The 15,825-nt window shown below is 42.2% G+C and overlaps 1 protein-coding gene across 1 annotated transcript; it reads left to right on the top strand.

The window, feature by feature from the left end:
* The first annotated feature begins 9,112 nt into the window (after positions 1 to 9,112).
* LOC139324463 (vomeronasal type-2 receptor 26-like) lies at positions 9,113 to 15,383 on the top strand. Its single transcript, XM_070954174.1, has 6 exons — positions 9,113 to 9,174; positions 9,826 to 10,117; positions 10,435 to 11,292; positions 11,935 to 12,162; positions 12,600 to 12,726; positions 14,488 to 15,383. Exons 1-6 carry the CDS (start codon positions 9,113 to 9,115, stop codon positions 15,381 to 15,383), a joined length of 2,463 nt encoding a protein of 820 aa, XP_070810275.1.
* The last annotated feature ends 442 nt before the right edge of the window (positions 15,384 to 15,825 follow it).

Here is a 15,825-nt window from a genome sequence, read left to right on the forward strand (position 1 = left end):
TACTATTGGTTGTTCTACTATAAAAACCATGTCATCGGCGAAGGCTTGAAGTTTGTACTCCTCCTTTTTGACTCTCAGACCTTTTATTTCTTTATCTCTTCTAATTTCATTTAATAATGTTTCTAGGGATAATAAATTAAATTTAAAGGTGGCTTATTTATTTATTATTTATTTATTAGTTTAATTTATATGCCGCCTTTCTCCGGAGATTCAGGGCGGCTTACAATACATTTAAAAAAAAAAACCATTATAAAAACATTTAAAAATTAAAATATTAAAACCCATTCATACCATTTATGGCCAGATCTCACAAGATCGCAACAGAGAGATCAATGGCCCCAGGCCTGCCAGAAAAGCCAGGTCTTCACTGCTTTTTGGAAGGCCAATAGGGTGGGGGTGGTCTGGACCTTAAAGGTAATAACCAACACCTTGAATTGTGCCTGGAGACCAATAGGGAGCTAGTGCAGCTCACGGAGAATTGGTGTAATGTGGGTGTATCTAGATGCGGCTGCATTCTGGACCAACTGTAGTCTCCGAACACTTTTCAAGGGTAGCCCCATGTAGAGTGCATTGAAATAATCTAATTGTGAGGTGACAAGGGCATGAGTGACTGTGAGGAGTGCCTCCCAATCCAAGTAGGGTTGCAATTGGTACACCAGGAGAACTTGTGCACCACTAGCCACAGGTGTCAGATGTTGCTCTAATCTTAGCTGTGAGTCTAGGAGGACACCCAAATTGCGAGCCCGTTCTGAGGGGGACAATTTCTCCCCCCCCCCCAGAATCAAGGATGGACAATCAACATAGTCTTTAGGAGGCAATACCCACAGCCGCTCGGTTTTGTCTGGGTTAAGTCTGAGCCTGTTGACTCCCATCCAGACCCTCACAGCCTCCAGGCACTGGCACATCACATCCACTGCATCACTGAATTGACGCAGGGTAGAGATATACAGCTGGGTATCACCAGCGTACTGCTGATATCTCACCCGTATCATCGGATGATCTCACCCAGCAGCTTCATGTAGATGTTGAATAGGACGGGAGAGAGGACCGAGCCCTGAGGCACCCCAGAAATGAGGGTCCTCCTACCAACACCGACTGTGACCGACCAGAGAGATAGGAGGAGAACCACTGTAACACAGTGCCTCCCACTCATAACTCCCTTAGTTGTCCCAGAAGGATACCATGGTCAATGGTATCGAAAGCTGCTGAGAGGTCAAGTAGCACCAAGATGGAGGAATGATCCCCATCTCGGGTTCGCCAGAGATCATCCATCAGTATGACCAAAGCAGTTTCCATGCTGTAGCCAGGCCTGAAGCCAGACTGAAAAGGGTCCAGTTAATCCATTTCATCCAATGACCACAGGAGCTGAAGTGTCACCACTTTCTCTACAACCTTTCCCACAAAGGGTAGGTTGGAGACTGGATGAAAGCTCTTCAATTCTGCTGGATCCAGGGAAGGTTTCTTGAGGAGGATCCTTACGACCACTTCCTTCAATGGTTGCGAGAAGGACCCCTCCCTCAGGACGTGTTAACTAAAGCCTGGAGCCATCCTCATGTCACCTCCCTGCTGGCTGAGACCAGCCAGGAGGGGCACGGGTCCAACGAACAAGTGGAGGAACTCATTGCCCCTGCAGCCTGTCCACTTCCTCAGGAATCACAGGCTCAAACTCATCCCACACAATAGGACTAGGACCTGCCCCCAATCAGAGGAATGGGGTATAAAAACAGAATTAACAGAACTGGACAAAATTCTACTAGGTACGGGGGACAAGGCCATAAGGAAGCTATATCACTATTTATTAGAACAGGAAATGTTAAAAGAGCAAGTGAAGGACACCATGATAATTTGGAGCAAATATTTCAGCTATAGTATTGATTTGGAAAATTGGCAGAACTTATGGGAAAAAAACCATAAAAATGACTTTAGCAACATCATACAAAGAAAAGTTATATAAGATGTTTTACAGGTGGCATTTCCAATCTAAAGATTAGCAAGAATAAATAAAAAATAGTCTTCAATGTGTTGGAAATGTGAGGTAGTCCCAGGAACCTTTTACCATATGTGGTGGGAATGCCCAAAGGCCAAAAAATTTTGGCATCAAATAAGGTGTTGGTTAGAAGAGATCTTAACATTAAAAATAGAAGTTAAACTGGAATTTTTCTTGTTAGGCATTATAGAGAGCAAATATAATAAGAATACAACTTATTTAATATTACATATTAAATACATATATTAACAGCAGAAAGAATAGTTTTTGCCCAATAATGGAAGAGCAAAGAAACCCCCTTGGAAGATGAAGTGCTAACTAAAATCTTTAATTGTGTAGAAATGGAGAGACTTGGAGCTCAAGGATAAAACTGAATCAGTGTATTATGAAATCTGGATTAAGTTTTATGAATGGTTGGACAGGAAGAGGAATGCTAAGATGAAGTAATGAATGTTTAGAAGTGGATAGGTCAATGTATGTTAAACTTATATGAGGGATATGATTATATTGAATATGGATGTAGGAATCAACTACTAAGAGGAATCAACCTACATACTAGACATGTAAGAAGTAATGAAAATTTGTACAAAGATAAAGAAATATATCATTTATTAGCTTAAATTTGACAACAATGTTTAAAACCAGTGACGTTAAACCATGTCCATTGTTTTTAATTTGAATTATTAATAAAAAACTTTTTTAAAAAATAAAATAAAAATAAAAATGCTGCTTATTGCTACAGGATCTTGAGAAAAAGAGATAGCAGAAGGAGCACTCAGAAAATGCTCCTCTACTTTTTCATGAACCATACATCTGCCATAAAAGGCTCAACTCCCATCCCAGAGCCTCATTTCTGATGCACTACATCTTTCACAGTCCAAGATGATGTCTTTTTAGAGCCTGAATAATGATTATAGTACACTTTTTCAAGGTAGATCATTTATTTATTTATTTATTTATTTATTTATTTATTTATTTATTTATTTATTCATTTATTCATTTATTCATTCGTTCATTAATTTCACACTTCTTTACTTCCTATCACCTTCAGAGAGCACTTCTGAGTAGTGTACAGTTTCATCAATAAAATGAAGCTTTAAAACCAGAACAATTTAAGATTGTTTTTTTAAAAACCAAAGTGTTGTACTCAGCAAAGTGTTAATATCAAAATTATTGAGAAAAATTACCCCAACAGAATTATTTCCATTATTTTCTTTTCTATAGTTCTATTTTGTTTTCTTCTCAGCACTTGAACTCTCATACCCCCATTTTTATTTCACGTCTTCCAAAAGTTCATAGCAGTGCAGGAGTTTCTAATGAGATATGATAAACATGTTTCTTTCTGATATTTCTCAAAACACCATTGCAAAGAATGGTAGCGATTAGAAATTAAGCATAATTATTGTCCCTTCTTCTCCAACTCTTAAGGGAACTCCAGCAAACACTGTAAAAACTAGACCTTGGATTAAGATATTGCATTCTATTAATATCTGCTTAGAAATACAGACATGTATGTAGGGAAAAAAGGATTTGTTTTTCATCTGGGATATTTCAGTAGAAGATCTTCCAGCTCTGTTATTCTGTTAACTTTAGATAAAGTTCATTATCTTAACTTTAGATACAGTTAATGAGTTAGTTGAATGGTAACATAGGAGATACTGTTTGATGTGTACAATGACTACATATTACAAAGAATTTATATAAATTTGTATATTTTGAACATTAATTTTACTTTTTTCCCCAACTATGATAACCATTTCTCCACCCTACACCTGCAAACTTAGTAGTCCTTCTCCAATTGTTCATAAATATTATCAGTCTGGAGATTTAATCATTGCTGCTATTATTTTTCAGGTGTTCTTTCTTACAAATGAGATCACTTTTCAAAGCCTTCCTTCTTATGACGTCCTTGATCAATACCTGTAAGTATCCTACTACTTCTCCTCCTACTTATAACACATCTCCTCTTCCCCCACATTGCCACCTGAAGGTGCATTTTCTTTCACTTTTATGCTTAATGCTATTGGTTGCTAGTCAGTTGTTATGACCTGTTCCAGTGATCGTATTTAGTCATTTTTTAACTCTAGACCTACCCTAATACTGATGTTGAAATTGAGATGAATATTATTATTTTAACCATAAAGTATATGAATTTCATTCCCTTCAGGAAACTTCATTCATTCAACAAAGTCCCTTGTTGAAAGTAAAAATTTTGACTAATCAAAATATTGCAGAAGCTATCTAGTTAATCTTGAGCTTTTTTGCCTTTCATTTCATCCAGATATAAAATAGAAACCCTCTAGGGCATATTTTAGGCTATTATATATCTAGGGTGTGAAAAGAGAACTGGCTTAATTCTCTCAGAAAATATAGATAAGATGGAGATAATGCTGAAATCAAATAGAGACATAGGAAACTGATGACAGAATCTTTTTGTCTGGTGTCATATATTTCTCCTCAGCAAGTTTTAACTCACTTATTGATGACTGAACCACTAGCTCCTCTGGAAGTTTGTTATGGTTCCAGAACTCTTTCTGGAAATAATAAAATTAGTTCTGAACTTCCCTCCTGTCACTGTGAGATTATGCCCCCATGTTCTTATGTTGTAATTAATATTGAGAATACTGCCTTCTAGAACTTATTCATACTCTCTAATTCATTTAAAGGTTTCAGTCATGTACCCCATTTCCTTCTGCCCTCTAGGATTAATATATTCGCTTCCTCTAATATTTTCTAATATATTTTCTCTCTGCTCTTGTACCATTTTTGTTGCCCATCTCTGGACTCACTCAATCTTATTGATACATTTTTTAAAGTGACGTCTCCAGAAGTGAACACAATATTTCAAATATGGTCTGACTAAATGCTACCTTAGCTCAACATCAAGTAGTCACAACTGGGTCAGTGTTTCCTAGTTGATACAATCTAAGGCTATTTCTTAGTAAGCAAATTGCAGTTGTCCAGAAGAAACAATAAGCACTAATTTATATTTTTATGTATGTATTGCTCTGTAGGGCAACCCGGGGGTCAGTAACTGAGGCGAAACCAGGTAAAGTCAAACAGGAACGTTTATTACTAACAGAACAGCTAGAGAGAAACAGAGCAAAGAGCTAGGCATTTGACAGCTATTTATACCATAGCTGTCAAACCAACAACCAATAAGGATTTAGTATTCTCCCGCCGGCTGGATGGTGCGTCTTAGCCAATCAAGGCCGCACGTCGTAAGTGCGAGGACCTCATTGTAAGTGCGAGGACCTCGTCGTACGTGCGAGGACCTCGTTGTAAGGGTGAGGACCTCGTCGTAAGAGCAAGGACTCAACACCCCTTTCCCCTTGGATGGAGCAGGTGTAGTCGGCCAGGTAGGCAGGGTGCCTGTATGGCCGGGTAGATCTGCGCAGTTCGGGTTCAGTGGCGGCAGGAGCTGGAGGTGTCTCTGCTATCGGTGGAACTCCCTGCGACTCGTCTGGCACCCTGGCGTCGACTTCTTCGGTGGGCGGCTGGAATGGTAAGACTGGTTCCGGAGGCGGGTTTGAGTCAGGGAATGTGGGTAAGTAGTCAGGGACTGGATTTGTTGTGCTGTCTTGCAGGTCGGCTGGGTTTTCCGGCCTGGGCATTAAGCAAGCTCTTAGTTGGTTAATATGGCGATTCCATAGCCGGCCATCGGGCAGCCGGACCTGGTAAGAGTAGGTGCCAGTGACTTGTTTGATGGTCCCGGAGAGCCACCTTGGCTCGCCCCCAAAGTTCTGGGCATAGACAGGGTCGCCCACGACGAAGCTGCAGTGCCGGCCAGTGGAGTCTGGAGGCTTTTCTGGGGCGTAGGAAGGGTGAAGACGGTCAAGGTCAGTGCGGAGGCATCGGCCCATCAAAAGTTGTGCGGGGCTCCTGTTGGTCGAGGGGCATGGAGTTACATGTTGTGCCAACAGGTAGCGGGTCAGTTTCTCTTGCCATTCCCCATGGCCGTAACATGACAGGGTTTCTTTGGCGGACCTCATGGCCCTCTCTGCCAGCCCATTACTGGCAGGGCAAAAGGGTGCCACCCTGGCATGGTGAGTCCTGTGGCTTGCCAATTACACTTGGAAGGCTGCAGAGGATAGCTGGGGGCCATTGTCCGAGACAATGACATCTGGCAGCCCATGGGTGGCAAAGAGTCTTTGTAGGGCTCTTATGAGTGCAGCAGACATGGTAGATGCCATGGTGACTATCTCTACCCACTTAGTATAGGCATCTACCACCACTAGAGACGTTTGCCCATGGAAGGGCCCAGCAAAATCCACATGGATCCTTGACCAGGGCGACTTGGGCATTTCCCATTCTTTAACAGGGACAGCGGGGGCCACTGGTCTAGAGAGTTGGCAGGGTTGGCACTCCACAACCCACTGGGTGGCTGCGTGGTTGAAGTTCGGCCACCAGACGTAGCTGCGTCCTAGGGACTTCATTCTCCCTATGCCCGGGTGTCTTTTGTGCAGGGCTTCTAGGACTGGCTGTTGTAGTTTGGCCGGCACTACAACCCTATCGCCCCATAGCAGGCACTCTTGCAGCACAGATAGCTCGTGCTGCCTAATTTAGTAGGGTTTGAACTCAGGTCCCACATTCCCAGGTGGCCATCCCCTGCGCACCCAGTCTAAAACTCTGTGGACAGTAGGGTCCTTGGCAGAGTGGGCTGCGATATTGGCAGCGGTGATTGGCAGGTGTAAAGAGTCAATGAGAAGGACAGGAGAGATAGGAGAGGGCTCATATACAGAGATGGGAAGGGGGCAGCGGCTGAGAGCATCAGCATGGGCAAGGTGCTTGCCAGGGTGGTGTATGAGGGTGTAAGAATAGGCAGCCAGGAATTCAACCCAGTGTGACATGCGGGGGGAGAGAACCTGGAGTGTTGCAACGTTGCCAGCTAGTATGCCTAGGAGGGGCTTGTGATCCATCACAAGAGTGAACGGATGGCCATATAAGTATTCGTGGAAGTGCTTGACGGCCGCCACGGCGGCCAGCACTTCCTTGTCAATTTGCCCGTAATTGCACTCCATGGAGGAGAGAGTGCGTGAATAAAAAGCAATAGGGCTTCAGTGCCATCATGAAGGATGTGGCTGAGGACTGCCCCAATACCAAAGGGGGAGGCGTTGGCTACTAAGATTAAGGTGAGGCTGTCCATGTACTGGACGAGGACTGCCTCAGATGTCAAAAGAGATTTGACTGCTGAGAAGGACGTGGCTTCTCAGGTGCCCCAATGCCAAGGGGTCTTCTTGTGTAAGAAGCGGGGAAGGGGTTCAGCTACAGTGGCCTTGTGAGGGAGGAAAGAGCTATAGAAATTTAAGAGGCCAAGGAAGGCTTGCAGGCCTGTTTTATTAGTGGGTGTGGGGGCCCTTCTGATGGCAGCTACCTTAGATGGTGTGGGGTGTATGCCGGAGGCATTAATTAGATAGCCTAGAAATTCTACCTGGGATACCCCAATCCTGCATTTCTCTTTCTTGAGCCTGAGGCCAGCCATTTGGAAATGGCGCAGGACGGTCCTTAGCTTCCCCTTAAGGTCTGCTGGGCTAGAAGCTGCGATGATGACATCATCGAAGTATGGAATGACTCCAGACAGCCCCTGCAGGAGTCGCTCCATAAGGCCCTGAAAGATGCCCGGGGCAACGCTTATGCCAAACTGGAGATGATGGCAAAGGAATGCTCCCCTGTGTGTAACAATTGTTTGGGCTGCAGCCATGGCCGAATCAACGGGGAGCTGTTGGTAAGCCTGTGCCATGTCCAGTTTGGCAAAAATGGAGCCCTTGCCCAGGGAGTGCAACAAGTGTTGCACCACGGGCACTGGATATGGGTTGGCCTGGAGCGCCTTATTGACGGAATTTTTGTAATCCGTGCAGATGCGGATTGACCAGTCAGGTTTGATGGGTATGACAATAGGGGTCTCCCAGGGGGCGTGGTCTGTGGGCTCTAGGATGCCCTGGGCTATGAGTTTGTCTAACTCCTGGGTGAACACTTATATTTACCCAACTCTTCGTTAAAGATGTCTGCGAATTCTGCCAGGATGCCTTCAAAATCATGCGGGGTGGTGGAATGGATGTCTGTGATGCCTAGCCCCAGAGCGCCAAACCAGTCAAGTCCAAGCAGGCTGGGCAGAGGGTCTCTCATGATGAGCAGGGGTAGCTTGCCTGTGAAGGTTCTGTGTTCCACCAAGAGATTGGCGCCACCTAGAATGGGAATGTTGTTGCCTTGGTAGTCTCTGAGGTGAACTTGGCTTGGCAGGAGAGTGCTTTTGTGTATCTTTGGGGCCAGCCGCTTCAGGGTGTCCCAGGAGACTAGAGATTTGGATGACCCTGTGTCCAGCTCCATCTGGCAAGGGGTTCCTTCAATGGTCCCTGTGAGGTAGATTTTTTTGTTGGGACTGATTTTAGCTTTGCGAGGACCAACCTCTCAGGGGCATTGTTGGCCCTGGAAATGGCAAAACAGTCACCGCCTGGCTTCGGCCCTTTCTGGAATGGTCTGCTAGTGGGCTTGGATGGTGTGCCAGGTAGAATGGCCCGGCAGACCCGTGCCAAGTGTCCTTTTTTACCACATCTGCGGCAGATGGTGGTCTTAAAGCAACAAGCCATTCTAGGGTGCAATTCTCCGCACCCTTGACAGGGAGACCTCATGAAGGCTTTGTTTGGGGGGTTTCCCTGTCCTTTGACAGTTCTGAGGTGGCTAACTTCGTCGTCCTCTTCTTCAGCTACCTCAGGGTCTAGTTCTTCTGAGTGGACGGTGCTGGGCTTGTGGATAGGGGCGCTGGTGTGCAATTTGCGGATCTCTAAAGTGGACTTGCTTGATAATTCGCAAGCCTGCGCCTCTTCAATGGCAGTTGTGAGGGTGATCTCTTTTCTCTCGAGCAAGTGACGTTGCACCCTCAGGTCCCTCACATCGCACACGAACTGCTCCAGTAGAGAGTCTTCTAGGTCAGCAAATTCGCAATTTAAGGCAGCAGTTCTGAAGGAGGCGATGTAATGGTTAATGGACTCTCCCTCTGCTTGCAAAATTTGCCTGAAAGCATACCGGCGGGCGATGCGCGATGGGGTGGGCTCATAGTGGTGCTTGAGCTTTTCCCTCAGGACCTCCCATGGCACCGACTGTACTGGAACCGGGGCTAGCAGGGCCATGGCGACAGAGAACATCTCAGACCACAGGCATTTAAGAAGTGCGCTCTTTTCCGGCTGCTGGTCAGCCCCGTGTAGTCAGCCCCGTGTAGTCAGCCTCCAAGAAACATTCAAACCGTGCCTCATACGATTTCCAGGTTTCTGTAGCCTGGTTGAAGGGGGTGAATGTTGGAGGTGCCATCCTTTAGATGGATGAGCTCTGTTTCTGAGGGAATTTTCCTCTAACACGACGTCTCATCGTTTAGTGACTCAGCTGAGCGCTTTGGCTTAGCGCTAGTGACTTCAGCTGTTGACCACCTGTCTCTGTCCTCAGGATCCCACCTTCGTCGCCAGAGCTCTGTAGGGCAACCCGGGGGTCAGTAACTGAGGCGAAACCAGGTAAAGTCAAACAGGGACGTTTATTACTAACAGAACAGCTAGAGAGAAACAGAGCAAAGAGCTAGGCATTTGACAGCTATTTATACCATAGCTGTCAAACCAACAACCAATAAGGATTTAGTATTCTCCCGCCGGCTGGATGGTGCGTCTTAGCCAATCAGGGCCGTGTGTCGTAAGTGTGAGGACCTCATCATAAGTGCGAGGACCTCATCGTAAGTGCGAGGACCTCATTGTAAGAGCGAGGACTCAACATGTATAATATGTATATGTATACATTAAAACAGCTGTCAAATTATGAAACAGAAATATATTGACAGATTCTAACTCTCGCTGAAGGTTCGTCACTCAAAATTACCAGCACACTTTGGCTCTGGCATTTGCTGTAAAGGAGATCAATGAACATTCTGGGATTTTACCCAATGTAAGCCTTGGTTTCCATATCGCTACTCACTATACTGTGGAAAGTACAACTTATCATTTGACAATGGAATTTCTATCTACAAAGGATAAATTTATACCCAACTACAAATGCAATGACCAGACCAACACAGTAGCTGTCATTGGAGGACCCCATATTAGCAACTGTCTCAACATGGCAATCACTCTATGCAACTACAAATTTCCCCAGGTGAGACAAAAAATGGATCAATATGAGTTGCTCACCAGCTATTTATTATATTCAAAAGGTGGGTCATTGAAATGGAAATTTGAGCAAAACCATGAATAAGAACATCTTGAAAGGACTGTCCCTTTTTGCTTGATGAGCAATATTGCAGATATCATGTAAAACTAATTTTTAAGTGTAGATATTTGTTTAAGAGATTTGTGTATCTCACTCAAACCCAGAAATTGGATTAAATAAATAGGCATGCATTAGTTTTTATTTTTATTTTTATTTTGGAAGAGATCCTTCATTCCTATGTTCTTCTGACTTTCTCCATTTAGATCTCATATGGATCCGCTCCATTGGTAAATACTGAAACAGCAATGTTTGTCAAATGGATGTTCCCAGAGGAAACCCATCAATTTAAAGCAATACTTCACTTATTGTTACATTTTGGATGGACCTGGGTTGGGTTTCTTTCTCTACTTGAGGAAGAAAGAGAAAGATTCATTCAGAAGAGACTTTCCATGTTTTCAGAGAAAGGAATCTGCTTTGACTTTATAGAATGTATTCCCCAGATTATATATGGTAATGCAGCTGCTGAGTGGATAGAAAATGCAGGTAAAATATTCAAAGTGATCATGGATAGTACAGCCATTGCAGTTGTCTTGAGTGCTGAAATTGCAGGCTTGGTGCCTTTGAGAGTAATGATGTATTTTTTCAATTATGATAATAATCCAAAGGAGAGAAAGGACAAAGTTTGGATCATGACAGCCCAGATGGAGTTCACATCCATTCTAATGCAAAGACCATTGCCCATTGATTTTCTCCACGGTGCACTTTCTTTTGCCATTCACTCAAAGGAGCTGATCGGATTCCAACAATTTATGCAGAAGAGAAACCCAAACTTAGAAAAAGACGATGGGTTTATTAGGGATTTCTGGAAAGATGCATTTGAATGCTCCTTCTCCAGGGATATTACAGATGGGAATGCTGAAAGGATCTGCACTGGAGAAGAGAAGCTGGAGACTCTTCCTAATTCTGTCTTTGAGACCACCATGAATGGACATAGTTACAGCGTCTACAATGCAGGCTATGCTGTAGCACATGCTCTGAAGGCCATGCGCTCTTCCAAACTCAAAGGGGGTCGAAAAATGGATGAGAGGAGATGGAAGCTCTTCCTCCGATCACCTTGGCAAGTAATGTTGTGTAATGAAAAATTTGGGGAAAAACAATTATAATATGAAATTTGGGTTTTTTTTGTTTTGTCATGTTTTGCTTTAACAATTATAATGCTTTACAGATATTTTTGAAACCTATATACAAGTACTTGATATTTTTGTATCAAAGAAAGTAAAAAAAATAGATATAAATCTAATTATCAAGTAAAAGTTGTCAATGGATCACATGAAGAAAATTTCAAGTTTAGTTTGTTTTATTATTTTTTTTCAAAAGCAACACCTGGAATCATCTCTGTATGGAATTAAAAGACATCTTGTCCAAGAATTGTTTATCTCAGTGAATTATATCTTGCTTATTCTTTATGGCAGAAAACTGATTTCACAATTTCTGAAATGCTCAATCAAAGCAAAATGATTTCTCAGATCTATCACTTTCTTCATTTTTCTCTTGGAATTCTCATTTGACAGTTTTTCATTTCTAAATAGAAAATACATTTCATGAAAAATATTTTTTTGGAGGCGGAAATTTTGTGGACTGATGCAAAATTGAACAGCTTACTTTTCATTAAGCCTAGGGCAAATTGAAGGAAACAAATTGAAATTTTCACATTCCCTTCAAAGAATCCTGATAACTTTTCTGTTTTTTTCTCCTTCCGTTAGCTCCACCATTTTTTGCAACAAGTCTCCTTTAACAACAGTGCTGGAGAACAGGTTTCATTTGGCCCAAATGGGGAATTAGAAACTGGATTTGATATTTTCAATTGGGTCACATTTCCAAACAAGTCCTTTCTGAAAGTCCAAATTGGAAAGATCGACCCTCAGGCTCCCCCAGAAAAGCTACTCACCATTTCTGCCAAGGAAGCTGTTTGGCCTCTCATGTTTAACCAGGTATGTCTCATTTTTCCCTTTTCATGGCCTAATAATTTTGCTATGTTAAACTATCCATTTTCAAGCACTCTCTTTTTTTTAATCAAGCCTGTTCAAAGACCATAATATAGATATTTGATTTGATTTGACACCACAACAAAAAGGAACCTCAAGGAGGGCATACTCAGAGGGGAGCCAGATTTAAAGATTTTCCCAAATCAGCTTCTGGTATATTGCCCCAAACTGATGTTTAGAATACAATTATTGGGAATGATTAATCAATTGGTTAATGTAATAGGTTTGAAATAAGCAGTTAAAGATACAGCAGGGAGTTTACCTCAGGGAGAAAACTGCAAATTGCAACATGGATGTTTGGATTAAATAGGAAGAGTTTGTGTGTGAAAAGAACAATCACAAAAAAGAAATTCTGTGTAAATTCTGGTTTTATTTATGAGCAGGCATTACCTCTTTCCATCTGTAACAAGGAATGTCCTCTTGGCCATAGCAAGATAAAAGTGGAAGGAAAATTATCCTGCTGCTATGACTGTAAACCATGTCCAGAAGGGAAGATAGCTGACCAATTGGGTAAGCAAAGAAATCCTAGAGTTATGACTACAATTGATCTCAAAACATCTGTTGCTAAGTGAGATGTTTGCTAAGTGAGTTTTGCCCTATTTTAAAACCTCTCTTGCCACAGCTGTTAAGGAAATCACTGCAATTGTTAAGATTGTAACCAGTTGTTAAGTGAATCTGGATTGACTTTGTTTGCCAGGAGGTCTCACAAAGTGATCACATGATCCCAGGACACTGTAAATATAAAAAAACAAGTCAGTTCTGAATTTTGACATGTGATTATGGGGCTGCTGCAATGATCGTAAGTGTGAAAAACAGTCATAAGTCACTTTTTTTTAGAGCCATTGTAATGTCCAACAGTTACTAAATAAACTGCTCTAAGTCATATATTAAATGTAACAATGATACAATAAACATAAATGGGGGCTGAGCTTTACAACATATTGACACCAATGAAACGTTTGAAATTCTTTCCATATTTCAATGAGCTACTTAATGATAAAACGAATCACTTCATTCTAACTTGGAGTATTGGTAGATGTCTCAGATTTCAATTATTCCTTTTTACATTTTACTCAAAAATTAAAAACAGTTTTTTCCAGAAACCTTTGTTCCTTATTATTGGAAATAGAGGTAATTTTGAATTGGTAGGTTTTTTCAATGTTTTCTATTAGTTTTTACCTCCTATTCTACCCAGATTATTCATTAATTTACTGATTGACTTCTGCAATGTATATGGTTGCCTATCTCACATAATAAACCTATGTGGCTTACCACAATAGTTAGAAACACAATCATTTAAAAAACCACTCTTGCCACCAGGTATCAGAGAAATCAGACTCCTGAGTCAACCCCCATTGTAGTCTAATACTTTAGGGGTACAATATGGTTTTCCAAACCTGCTATGAGGATAAAAGGTTAGGGATAATTTAGATGGAAAAGTATTGGAAAAGACTGGATACTACAGACCAGATACAACACTGAACTCTCAGATGACAACATTTAACACAAAAGATCTGAAGCATACATACCTATCAGACTTATTGAGAAAGCCAGATCCATTGAAGAAAGGTGATCTCACCTCTAATTTGGCCCAGTGACATTCAGGGATTTAATGGTGATAATCAGAAAATTGAATTGTATAGAGCCATGATGGTGAACCTATGGCACACATGCCACAAGTGGCATGCAGAGCCCTCTCTGTGGGCACGCCAGCTGTCTCCCCAACCCAGCTCCAGCTGGTCTTTGGGTCTCTGCTGCACATGCAGGGAGGTGCAGGTTGGTGCAGGAAGCTTTCCAAGCCCAAAATGGGCCTCTTGCACCAACCTGGAAGCCAAAACGGGGTTCAGCTGGGGCTCATGCGTGAGGGACATGCGTATATGCATGGGGGCAGGGCGCATGCATGGATGGGGCGCTTGTGCAGGGGGGTGCTCACATTACATTTTGGGGGTTTGGGCACACGCTCATGCATTCACACATGCGTGTACGCACTTTGGGCACTCAGCACCAAAAAGGTTAACCATCACTGGTATAGAGTAAGCAACTAGGACCCAGTACAGCTCAAGCAGAGTAATTGAACTAGGTGAGTTGAGTGCATATCCACTGCATTGCAAACCACTTATGCTTTTGAAATGGTCTTCAAGGGCAGCACCACATAAAGGGCATACCAGTAATCAAATTGGGATCACATTAAGTCTACATAATGCTGTAAAATTGGAGCACCCTGAAAATGAAATGATGACATAATGTTTCTATGAATGGTTTCTTTTTCAGACTTGGATGACTGTTTCCCTTGTCCAGAGGATCAATATCCAAACAAGGATAAGGATAGTTGCCTTCCAAAACATATAATTTACTTAACTTATCAAGAACCTTTGGGGATTTCTTTGGTGGTGATTGCAGTCTCCTTTTCTGTCATCTCAGCTGTGGTGCTCGAAATATTTATTAAACATCAGGACACACCTATTGTGAAAGCCAATAATAGGAACCTCACTTACAGCCTTCTTGCTGCTCTCCTGCTCTCTTTCCTTTGCAGTTTGCTCTTCATTGGGCAACCTGACCAAGTCAAATGTCTCTTGAGACAAACTGTTTTTGGAGTCATCTTCTCTGTAGCTCTTTCTTGTATATTGGGGAAAACAATCATAGTGGTCCTTGCTTTCATGGCCACCAAACCCGGATCAAAAATGAGAAAATGGGTGGGGAAAAGGCTGGCTATCTCTATTGTCCTATCTTGCTCTCTGACACAATTCTGCATTTGTGTAGTGTGGCTCACAATTTCTCCTCCATTCCCAGATTCAGACATGCACTCCATGGCTGAAGAAATTGTTCTACAATGTAACGAAGGTACAACCACTATGTTTTATACAGTGCTTGGCTTTCTGGGGTTCTTGACTGCTGTCAGTTTCACTGTGGCCTTCCTAGCCAGAAATTTGCCTGACACCTTTAATGAAGCCAAATTTATCACCTTCAGCATGTTGGTCTTTTGCAGTGTCTGGGTGTCATTTGTTCCCACCTATTTGAGTACCAAGGGAAAATACATGGTGGCTGTGGAGATCTTCTCCATTTTGGCTTCAGCAGCTGGATTACTGGGGTGCATATTTTCCCCCAAATGCTTTATCATTGTTCTGAGACCTAATCTGAATAAGAAGGAGCAACTAATGAAAAAATGAAACTGATTATAACACCATATCCTTGAATGAAACCTAATTGGTACATACAAAGCAATAATTGTAAATTCACTTCAGAACCTAAAAATGTTCCCTTAATCTATTTTTTAATGCTAGATAATGATTCTGAGCCCTAATCAGAATAGTAGGCAATAACTAATCAAGAACAAGATAAAATATGCATGAATTGATTTAAATCCTGCAGCCTGTGAGCTTTTGTTGCCATTCCTTTTAAAAGTTCAAAAGACAGTTTTTTATATTTATTTGTTGAGGTCTAATCTTTATCTACTCCCACCATGATCCACAGTTAACGTTTATCATTATAATTTTAAATTGCAGCAACAGACATGAAAAATTCTTGAACGCCTGGAATGCTCTACCCAACTCCGTTGTTACATCCTCAAACTCTCACAGCTTCAACCTTAAAGTGTCTACCATGGACCTC

The sequence above is a fragment of the Pituophis catenifer genome, unplaced genomic scaffold, assembly GCF_029215685.1.
Source record: "Pituophis catenifer annectens isolate HBS135680 unplaced genomic scaffold, rPitCat1.0.hap2 SCAF_15, whole genome shotgun sequence".
NCBI classification, from domain to species: Eukaryota; Metazoa; Chordata; class Lepidosauria; order Squamata; family Colubridae; genus Pituophis; species Pituophis catenifer.

Bases quoted from the DNA above. Each gene is read 5' to 3' on its own strand.
- LOC139324463 (XM_070954174.1), top strand. From the start codon at position 9,113: ATGGCGACAGAGAACATCTCAGACCACAGGCATTTAAGAAGTGCGCTC. The intron at 11,293-11,934 runs GTAATGTTGTGT...TCCTTCCGTTAG, and splicing joins TCCTCCGATCACCTTGGCAA to CTCCACCATTTTTTGCAACA. The intron at 12,727-14,487 runs GTAAGCAAAGAA...TTTCTTTTTCAG, and splicing joins GAAGATAGCTGACCAATTGG to ACTTGGATGACTGTTTCCCT.